This window comes from Antechinus flavipes, chromosome 3 (assembly GCF_016432865.1).
Source record: "Antechinus flavipes isolate AdamAnt ecotype Samford, QLD, Australia chromosome 3, AdamAnt_v2, whole genome shotgun sequence".
NCBI classification, from domain to species: Eukaryota; Metazoa; Chordata; class Mammalia; order Dasyuromorphia; family Dasyuridae; genus Antechinus; species Antechinus flavipes.
Window position 1 is genome coordinate 194,054,652 of NC_067400.1, and position 11,131 is coordinate 194,065,782.

Below are 11,131 nucleotides of genomic sequence, written 5' to 3' on the forward strand. Positions count from 1 at the left end.
GTTATCTGAGGGCATATTTGAATACAAGATTCTTGCTTTCTTGAGCAAGAAGTATGAGACATTGAAATGATTTTGGTAAAAAGATGTATAGAAAGTAATGGCATTTAAAGATTTTTTAAAAAATCTGAGATATATGTCCAAAACTCTCAGAAATCTGCTTATTATTTACCACAATTTACTGATAATCCAGATATTTCAAATGTTTTGGGATTGGAAAAAATAATTCTTATTTTGAAAGTGTCTATGAAAACTTCCAATTAGTAAGAACCATTAAGGAATTTGGTTATATCTCCAAGATAGGATTGTTTGTATTCTGTATAGGGAAGAAGGAATGATATAGTGGAAAGAGGTCTTGATTTTGATTTAGAAGTCTTGGTTTCAAATATTGGCTTTACAAATTTTTGTTGTATGTACTTGGGTAAGTTTCAATCTCCATAAGCTTCTTCTTTATTAGTGTAATAGAAGGCATAAGGCATTTGTAAGCTATCATGCCTCTTTTTGACTAACTACTTGCACTGAATCAATGTTGAGGAAATTGGGTACTTCCAAAACTATTTCTAAATAAGAAACAAACCATTAGTTTATCCTGTTCCCAGTAGGAAAATCACTAAGTCCCTCCAAATAATTCAAGTGCCTCAATCTTAAGTTAATGTGTGTGATCAGCCAGAAATTGGTGGGACAACTCTGCACATGTTCCATTTCTTCTACAAAACAAGAAGGTTAAATTTCTAAGGTTGACTTCTAAAATTTCTTCAAGATAGAGCTGGAATCTATAATTTCCAAACTCTGCCCAGCATATTCCCAATATTTCCTTTGTGCCAAGTGGTTGTTTAGAAATAGGGCAAGGCTACTTGAACTGCTGGTAGACAAAACAGCTAATGCTCTATGATGTCAGAGTAATATCAGGGTCAGCTATTAGGACAAGAAAGCAAAAGATCAGTCCTGATACACAAGGTAGGTGCCTAAGGAACTGTGTCTAGCTCTATGTACAAAAATATTTATAGCAGTTCTCTTCTCAGGGCGAAGAATTGGAAATTAAGGGGATATCTATCAATTGGGGGAATGCCTGAATAAATTGTGATATATGATTATAATGAAATGATGAGCAGGATGCTCTTAGAAAAACTTGGAAATACCGCCATTAATTCAATCACAGTGAAATGTACTGTGTAAAAAGTAATAGCAATGTTGTGGAATGATCAGCTATGAATGACTTTGCTATTCTCAGCAATACTATGATCCATTACTACTCTAAAGGACTCATGATGAAAAATACTATCAATGTTCAGAATAAGAACTGAATCTATCTGAATACAGATGGAAACATATTCTGTTTGTCAGTTTTTCTTTCTCTCACTCCCTTTTTTATATTTCTTGATTTTGGGGGGGGAGAGAGGAGATATTTCTTTCACAACAAGACTTTAATGGAAATATTTTGCATAAATTCATATGTGACTTCTTAAAGGAGTAGGTGTGAGAAGGAAGGGAAAGAATCTGGAATTCAAAGTTTTAAAAATAAACATAAAAAATTGTTTTACATTGGGGCAGCTAGATGGCACAGTAGATAGAGCACACCAGCACTGAACTCAGGGGGACTTGAGTTCAAATCTGAAGTCAGGTACTTAACACTTTCAAGTTGTGTGTCATTTAACCCCAATTGCCTACCCTCCCCCCAAAAAAGAATTTTAAAAAATATTTTACATGTAACTGAGGACAATAAAAATATTGAATATTAAAATTAAAAAAGAATTGTCTAGATTTATCTGAAAACTATAAGGTAAATTTTTCTAAATGAACTGATTATTTTTCTTAGGTTTTGGATTTTTTTTTAATCAAGGATTTATTTCCTACAGGGGAAACTTGTTGCCACTGAGGTTAGAATTGAATCGGGCTTTCTGATCTTGGGAACATCTGAAATACCATTTTGTGTTCTTCTTGAATTTTTTGTTGGTAAGAGACTTTTGGGATCAGGGAAATGTAGGGGGTGGGAATGAAATGGGGAGAAATCTGATACATATTCTGATGGGTCCAAGAATGGGAGAAGGAAAGGGCTAAAGGTATAACTTCAAAGTATTCAAAAGTATTTCAGGGAAAGTTTCAGTTCACAGCTCCTTGAGCTTCCTTTCAGCTATTGTGCAAACTCAGACCAATGAAATCTCAAAATTGAATCAGATATGCAATTGAAACAGATCCAAATTTAAAATAAAAGACTGACTATATCTTTACTATCTACGTGATGACATACAAGATAAATTCGCTTCTCTGGACTTAACTATCTTCAAATTTAATCTGAGGAAGTTGGACTAGATGATCTCTCTCAGGTTCCTTTCAACTCTCAATGTTTTCTTATGATTCTAATCATAGGCAAGAATCTGGGATATTCTGTGTGGAGGATTTCTAGGTGATCAAGAATAGTAATTTCTGAATTTGGTTTTCTGTTACTCCACCATGGCTTACTTTTAACCCAAGGAGAATCAAGGAAGCCTAAATGTTTCACACACACACACACACACACACACACACACACACACACACACCACACACACACATTTTTTTTAAGCTAACAAGAATTTCTTAAGTGCTAATTATGTGCCAGTCACTGTACTAATTATTAGGAATTCAAGTAAAGACAAAATTACAGTTCAAGGAGCTCACATTTTAGTGGGAGAGATAACATGCAAACAACTGACACAAACGTACATTTTTAAAGTGAGTTTAAGACGGGCAAGATTGGTATCTACTAGGTGAGTGAGTAAGTATATATGCAGGGAAAGAGTCAATAAATCAGTCAACTAACATTAAGGGTAAAATAAAATACTTCAGGGAAAAAGAAATAAAAAATAGTCCTTGTTCTCTCAGTTGCAGTTTACACTCAGATTATGAGGAAAGAGTTTTCTAGTCTTCAGCAAATATTTATTTAGGATCCATAAAGCAGATATCATATGACAATTTTCCTTGAGACTCATGCCTGATTGTTACATTCTGGGTGCTTTATGGATTTCACAAAGGTTTCCCTTTGATATTTCTAGTGAATAGGAGGAATATAAATCCACTGTTTTTAATTTTGGAGGATGTTGTCCATTGTGCTATAATTTTCCTACAGAGTTGACTTTGCATTTGAATCAGCTAAGATGTAAGCTTCTGAGTCTTCCCTGGAGACTTACAAATATAGTTGCATGCATAGGGCTCTTTCAAGGGATTATTTTCTAATACTCTTCTGTGACTTAAGTTAGTTCTGCTATTGTATAAAGATGCAGATTTGTTACTATTGAAAGAATATTGAATTATAACAGTAAGAGTCACCGAGTTCCATCTCTGTCAATGTTATCTGTGGCTTTTCGGGATAAATTTACCCTCTCTAGGCCTCAGCGTGTGAGAGTTAACCTATGATTTTAGGCTAGATAACTTCTTCTTGAGATCCCTTAAGATCCCTTTTCTGATATAAATCTGTGATATTATGTGAGTGAGATTTTGTGAATTTTATACAGTGGCAAATGGAGTATTTCCTAGTCAAGGAAAAATAGGAGAGAAATCTTATTTAATTTAATTCCCTAAATCCAAGGACATACTCATTCAGTTCCACAACAAGAAGGAAAAATTTCTGGCATAAATAATATTTTTCTTTTTACTTTACACATATACAGTGTTCCATAGAACTGCATAATGCATTTGTTTTCTCATCTATCAAAGTAGAGTAAATGAAAATGAATTAATATTTATTTAGCAAATATTTGTAGAATCTCTATTGTGGGCAAAAAAAGGCAAAATGCTAGGTCATAGAAGTATCTTTAGAAGTTACCTTATCTTCTTTATTTTATAGAGAAAGAAAATGAGACGGAGAAGTTTAGTGATGCGGCCAACATCACACAGGTAGTTAGTGAGCCAATTGGCATCTAGATGGTGCACATTATAGAGGGTATAACTTAGAATCAGGAAGTATCTCATATTCCTGAGTTCAAATCTTCCCTCATACACTTATCTGTGGGACTCTGGGCAAATCACTTAATTGTTTGATTTGATTTCCTCATCTGTAAAAATGAGCTGGAGAAGGAAATGGCAAACTATTCCAGTAGCTTTGTAAAGAGAACCCCAAAATGACTGACTAAATGCAGTGACTGAACACCTGAAATGACATTTGAACCTGAGTCCTTTTGCTTTTAGATCCAGTGCTATATGTGCAAAATGTTGAATACATCAATCTCTTTATTCATCAATATTGCTTAATTATTTTTCTTTTTTATTGAGTTTCATTGGTAGGTTATGTAGGGATGCAAATATTAATGCAAATAACAAAAGACAGCTTTAAAAAAAGCAAGAAATACTGAGAATTGCGAATGCTTCCCAAATGAAAACAGATGCTTCTAAGATTTGAAAATATTGCTATTATTGGAATAGAGAATTACGTTTTGCCTTTGCTATGTTCGTTGTTTCAATTAATTTTCCTCCCTCCCTTTGAATCTCTGGAGTTTTCTTAAGCAAACCATTGTATCACCTATAAATTATCTCTTTTGTCTTTTTTTTTTTTTTTTTTACTTATGTTTGCTCTCTTTTCTTCTTTCTGTTTTTATAACATTTCTTAGGGGGCAATGAAAATAATTTCTTTACTTGGTGTAAAATCTTTACAAAATTGATCAAATATTTCATATAAACCATGGGAATGTTTAATGTCAGACATATGTAAAGTTTGAGAACAGACAAGTATTATGGGAGGAAAATGTTAGGGGAGTGTTGTGGGAGAATAATGGATAATTCTGTCCTTCAGGAGGTTTAGAACTTAAGGATCTTGCTAAAGGTTTAAGGTTTTTACACTTACCAAGAGATAAAGATTTAGTAATATTATGTTGAAAAGTTCTCTGGGGATGTAGGAAGAGATATTTAGTTGAGCCACAGAAATTTTTGAGTTTTTCCATGGAGCACTGTGTCATAGGAGTGTCAAAAGAATTCAAGTATTCCTTGAAGTAAACAGCCTCCACACAGATTGCTAGGAAAACTGCCTGCAGATAGACAAGAGACAGCTGGTATTCTATGATGTAAGGATACATCATAGCTGCCCTTCTGGAATTTAGAACTAGTGGACTTTTTCTTATAATTTTCTAAAGAGTGCAACTATTTTTCCTGGGACATTGACCAAGAGAGTATTATTTTTCTAGGTAAAATATTTTCTATCAGCTTATTTTTGTAGAAGACTCATTAGTTCTTTAGTTGTTTACTGCTGAGGAAATTTATAACTTGGAAGCCAGTTTGGATTGGCCCAGTGCCTAATCCCAGTACTCTTCCTGATACTTGTGAGAAACACTTTAAGATATTGGAACTAGATAGTGGAAATTTAGTCTAGAGGTCCATGAAATCACCCAAGGTCCATAACTCATTTTATCTTATCCCAATTTGTAGAAGTTTAGAGATGATAACATAGCACAATTCTAATATAATTAGCAAACACATTGATGGAAAAAAAGAATATATATTTAAAAACAAAGCCAAAAACTCATACAGGTTGTAGGTCAAGTTCTAAAGATAATCATTTATTTGCCTTTATGAGGTCACCTGGATTCTTCACTTCTTTTGTTAATGTATTCTCAAAGGAAAATCTCCAACAGACCAATGGGGAGAAGGCAGAAGACATTGTCAAATGGTGAGTTTTGACTTCCAGTTATCTCAAATGACCTCTTCATATTTTTATTTTAATTTCTGTTCTTACTTCCTTGGAAGTCATTGACCCCCACTTTTTGTGATTCTCTTCCCCTTTTTATTGATCCTGGGTGCCATCCAGATCTCCAAAAATAGGATTGTTGAACTAGAGTCTCAGTTATCACAGTACCCATACATAATTTAATAGCTCTGAGTCACAGTTTCTTCATCATTAGAATGGGGATTAAAAAAAAACTTTTTATTTCGTAATTATTCCCTATTTTATAGTTTTCCTTTCCATATATGTTATAGTATGGAATTTCCTTATCCTCATTTACAGCCTCTTCATCAAAAGCACCAGTCCAGTTCTCTCAAAAGGGTCTTCATCGTCAGTCAAAGATGGTACTATTACCATGTTATTCTCACCCATCAATGAATGAAGAGACTCTGTCCAGAACTAAGCTATACCAGAGTAAAGCCAAGTTGTCAATGAATCCTCGATGCAAAACTACAACTATACCCTCATCATGCCACAAAGAGTCTACGACTATGTTATTACCCCGTATTGAACCTGAGGTAATATTACCACATCTGGAAACACAAGCAACAATTATGCCTTCACCACACTTGAAAAATTGGGGTAAAACCACAGTTATTACCTCACCATGCTCTGAATACTGGACTACACCTTTTTTTGGCCTTAATCACTGGGCCCAGGCTCCATTGATCCCTGACCCTCTTTTCAAGACCTCATCTGGCCTTGACCACCTTCCTAAGATTCCCCAAGGCTGTCATAATCGATGCGAGGCTCAACCATTGCTCACTAGTTGGTCCACAACTCCATCATTTCCTGACCCCAACACCAGAATTGCAGCTCCATATCCACAGAATACTCATTACCAGGTCAAAGTGACAACTGAAGCATTACCATGCCTCAATCCTCAACCATCATTGAGCTCAAGACATTGGGACTGGAATACAACTTCCCAATTTCGATGCCTTAACCAACGGCAAAAGATTGAAGCTATGCCATTTTCAAACTCAGATAACCACCCCAAGATCACAACTATACTGTCATCACAATCCAGCCACCAGCTTAGGCCCATAACTATGCCATCAGAATATTCCCCAGTACCCTTGGCTCCAATGGCTATGACTCTGCTAACCCCAATCCCGAACCATCAGGCCAGAATGACAACTATGCAACCCAGACATGACTCAGATTGGTTCAAAACTACCTCAATGTCCTTACAATGTCCTAACACACATTTGACTGAGACTCCACTAATATCCCATTACAACTGGGTCAAAGAAACATTTAAGTCATCAAAACTCACTAACCAACAATGTGCATTTTCACCAGGACCCTACAATCTAGCAAAAGTTTTACTAGTCTCTGATCAACAAGTTAAAAGTTCAGTGGGTCCTGAACACCCAGCTGAGGTTTTACTCAACTACTGGGTTACACATCAACCAAACCCTGGTCAAAAGCTTTTTATGCCATCAAACCCAAAACATATATCTAATTTTACAGTGGACCTCAACCAACAGCCTAAAACTCTATCAGATACCTCCTGCCAGCATGAGCCAATACCAGTTCCAGACAATGAGACCAAGAAATTACTTGTCACGGAACATTTTGAAACTCCTGAAATACATATGGGTCACTCTGATGAGACTTCATTAGGTTTAAACCATAAGGAAACATTTTCACCAACTTCCTTCTCCCAACCTGAGGCTACATTAAGAATAAGTGACATGGGTGAGGCTATTCCAGACTCTGATCACCAGGGTAAGAATGAAAGAAATTTAGATGACAGGACCAAAATTATCTTGGATTCCAATCACCAAGTTAAGGCTTCTCCAAAGTCTGATGATTGGGTACAGCCAAAACAGGACTTAGAACACCAGGCCACACTTTCATTGAGCTTGAGCCAGACAGCCAAGGGTGAAAAGATCCCTGACCACCAGGATCAGCCTTCACCAGTTTCCAACCAATTGGAACAGCTTACACCAGTCTCTGACCATGGCACTACATCTTCAAGTTCTGACCATCTACCAGAGGCTTATCCAGTTGCTGAGCATCAGGATATCCTTAGACTTAATCCTGACCACCAGGATGTTTATAGAGATACCTTTCCAACAGATATGAAAAAGAAGTCTGAGGATGTACTAAATTTTGAAAACCATCACACTCTTTTCCCAGGATCTGACCACCAGACAACTCCATTAAACTTGAAGGACCAAGTTAAGGTTATATTAAATCCTCACTGTCCAGCTGAATCTTTTTCCTTTGGCTTTAATCACAAGCCCCAAGAAAGCCAGAGAGAGCCTTCAAAGTCCTTCAAACAGTCAATACAGGCTATCGAGGGTGACGGAACTATCTCCAGAGAATTTTTCAACAGCATCATCAATTCTATTCCCCGGGAGAAAATAAAAAATGATATCCAAAAGCAAATTCTCCTGAGGCGGATGAGGGGATATCATAATACTCAACCTGACACACGTTTATCAACTAGATATACTATCTGTTTAGCTTGTGCTTCCTGGATTCCATATGGTTGTCCCCATGTAAATGGAATGAAAGATCCTCATGGAGCACAATTGGTGGTTATGCCAAGTCCTATGAAAACTTCTAAGGGTGAGATGGGTATTAAATATATCCTCCAAGTCCCCCAATCAAATACAGGCAACATTTGGGACTCCTCTCACTTTTCACCTGCAGTTTCATCTTCCTATCCTTACACTATGCCCTTTACTTCACAAATTGGTCGTCAGTTACCTAAACGGATGACCTGGCTCGACTTTATACTTGCTAAAGGTGATCAGCTATGTGGGAGAAAAAGATCTGGATATAAACAATTTAAAGGAAAAATGTCCATGAATTTCAGTACTCCCATAAGAGGAGGAAGTAGAAATGAGGAGGTTGTAAGATCTCTGCTAGACAGACTTAAAAATAAGAGAACTGCACATTAAAGAACCACCATTCTAAAATAATTGACTTTTTGTGCATCTCTGAAACTTGTCTTATTCTGTTATTCTTCGAAATCAGAAAATTAATGAGGCCCTGTTTGTTTTATTTTGGTTTTTGTTTTCTCTCCTTAGGACTTATGAGGTATCTAGTAATGCATCTCCCCAAAGATAGAGAGAACCTCCTCTATAATCTCTTTTTGTATACCATATTCTAGTAACTGTAGTCACACTAAATAGATGTCAAATTGTAAGAAAGCATCAAACTCTGCCTTCCTCAAAGACTGATTATTTTAATCAAAGTATTATATGGTTGGTATGTTCTTCCTCCTACCTCTCCCATCCAAACTTTTGATATTTTTTTTTTTTTGGTAATTTTTTTGGTTTTGGCAAGTTTGGTAAAGTTTTTGGTAAAAATTGGTGGTGTTCATTCTGCTTATATTGACTTTCCCAATCTCAATCATGCCTCCTTTAAAAAAACAAAAACATAACTTGTTCACAACCCTAAAGGAGATGAAAATTATCATATGATCCTTTTGGCAGAATATTAAATCATTCTCTCCTAAAGGCTAAAATTACAGAATTCTCTTCCCTTTCAGTCTTGGTACCATAGGTCTTAGGAAAAAATTAGTTTGGCTTCAAAGTACAGGCAGTTCACAATTCTATCTGGGTCATGTGAAGAGGTAGAATTATTTGTATGGGCTTACCAATTCAATGATGCTTTCTCCAGTAGACAAAACTAAAGACTAAATCATTAGGTAAGCAAGTTAAGAGATTCAGGAAGGTGGCAATCAAATCTGTTCCTGCTGTCTCTCTGGACCTACCTGATTGAAAAAGAAATTAAAAATGATTCAGCTTATATCATCAACCATTAAACCCCTAGCCTTATTCCCTTACCTTCATGTAGCTCTTGGATTACTAAGAAACATTTCTTGGTAGAATGAATATTGACTATGCTTTGAAGGTTTTGGGTATGATTGTTTCTTTTTTAAAAGACCTTTTAATGTTATTAGCATTATCCTCTGCTACAGTGGTCTTAATATTCATTTTTATGTAAAAGTTTTATTTGTTAGTTTTCTCATACCCATTCATTGGAAACTCATGTCTAAAATAGATAAATCCAGTATTCTCCAAACTTATAAAAATTTTGTAGAAGTCAACCCCATCCTTCTTATCATCCAATTTTATAACACTGAAATCATACTTTTTCCTCTCTTTGAATATCTTCCCCCATTTAGTTGGCCAGTTATAGATTTTGCTTTTTTTCCGTTTCATCTACATTTCTTTCCCTCCACTAACAATCACCACCCAATTTTAGCCTCTTATGACTTCTTGTCTGTAATATTATAATGGTTTCCTAAGTGGAGTCCTTGTTTTCAATCTATCCCCTCTCCAGTCTGCCACAATACAGCTGCCACAATAAGATTCCGAAGATAGCCCATGTCTGAATACATCACTCTCACACATTCAAAACACCTATAATTCTTCCTTACTGATCTGGGGGGAAAAAAAAAAACCAAACTAAAAAAACAATTTACCATAAGGTCCTAAACAGTCTTGGGTTCACATTCATAGTGGCATCCTATGATTTGTATATTTCTCTGGAAGAAAAAAAATTTTTTTGATTATCCAAATCAGACCAGCCTAGAACACATAACTAAAAATATAATAGGGAAGCCTTTTGTCTTCTATATATGGCTTCAGGTTGTTGCTACTCTAGTTGTGATGAGCTGCTGGGTGACACAATAGATAGAGTCAAAATCCAAGTTTAAATCTAGCCTCAGATACTTACTAGCTGTGTGACCCTGAACAACTCACCCTTTGTGCCTCATTTTTCTCAACTGTAAAGGAAAATGGCAAATTACTTCAGTATCTTTGCCAAGAAAGCCCCAAATGGGATCCAGAAGAGTTAGATGTGATTGAGAAATCTAATACATGGTTCTCTTCACATTATTCAAGAAGTTCCCCTTCTCTGGAAGGAAGGAAGGAAAGGGTCACTAAATTCCCAAAACAATTCCCACATTTGATGCTTCTTAGAAATTTCCCTTCTTTATAAAAGGAAAAACTCTAGGATCATGTTATTTAGGAAATTTCTTTCTTCTCAATAGGAAGTCAGGAATGATATTTGTGGTAAGCCCAAAATCTCCCTAAGAATTAGGTAGTTTTTCACTTTAAAAAATTTCTTGGTGACTTGTACAAGAGATTAAATTCTGAGGTGTTGACAAATTTTCCTGGTCACTTATGGTTTAAGAAGCCTAGCCAATGAACCAGCTCACCTCAGATGTGATAAACTCCCTGTTACTATGTGCATCAAAAAAACATTTTGACTAGATGTTCCATTGTGGAAATATGTAAGAGGTACTACATTTAGTATTTTCCCCCCAATTATATGTAAAAAAACCTTTTTTTTGCATTCGTTTTTACAACTTTGGATTCCACATTCTCTCCCTCCCTCCCGATCCCACCCTGATTGAGAAGACAAACATTTTAATATAGGTTGTGTATGTTCTAGTCATAAGAATAATTTCTATAA

At 35.7% G+C, this 11,131-nt stretch overlaps 1 protein-coding gene across 1 annotated transcript; it reads left to right on the forward strand.

Moving 5' to 3' along the window:
• Window positions 1-1,859: 1,859 nt before the first annotated feature.
• LOC127557833 (uncharacterized) lies at window positions 1,860-8,625 on the forward strand. Its single transcript, XM_051991121.1, has 3 exons — window positions 1,860-1,950; window positions 5,540-5,632; window positions 5,969-8,625. The coding sequence occupies exons 2-3, from the start codon at window positions 5,569-5,571 to the stop codon at window positions 8,602-8,604; spliced, it is 2,700 nt and encodes an 899-aa protein (XP_051847081.1). The 5' UTR covers window positions 1,860-1,950; window positions 5,540-5,568; the 3' UTR covers window positions 8,605-8,625.
• Window positions 8,626-11,131: the final 2,506 nt, after the last annotated feature.

What these genes read in the sequence shown, in the direction of transcription:
- LOC127557833 (XM_051991121.1), top strand. Translation starts at nt 5,569, where the DNA reads ATGTATTCTCAAAGGAAAATCTCCAACAGACCAATGGGGAGAAGGCAG. An exon ending in GCAGAAGACATTGTCAAATG is followed by an intron (nt 5,633 to 5,968) that starts GTGAGTTTTGAC and finishes CCTCATTTACAG; the next exon opens with CCTCTTCATCAAAAGCACCA.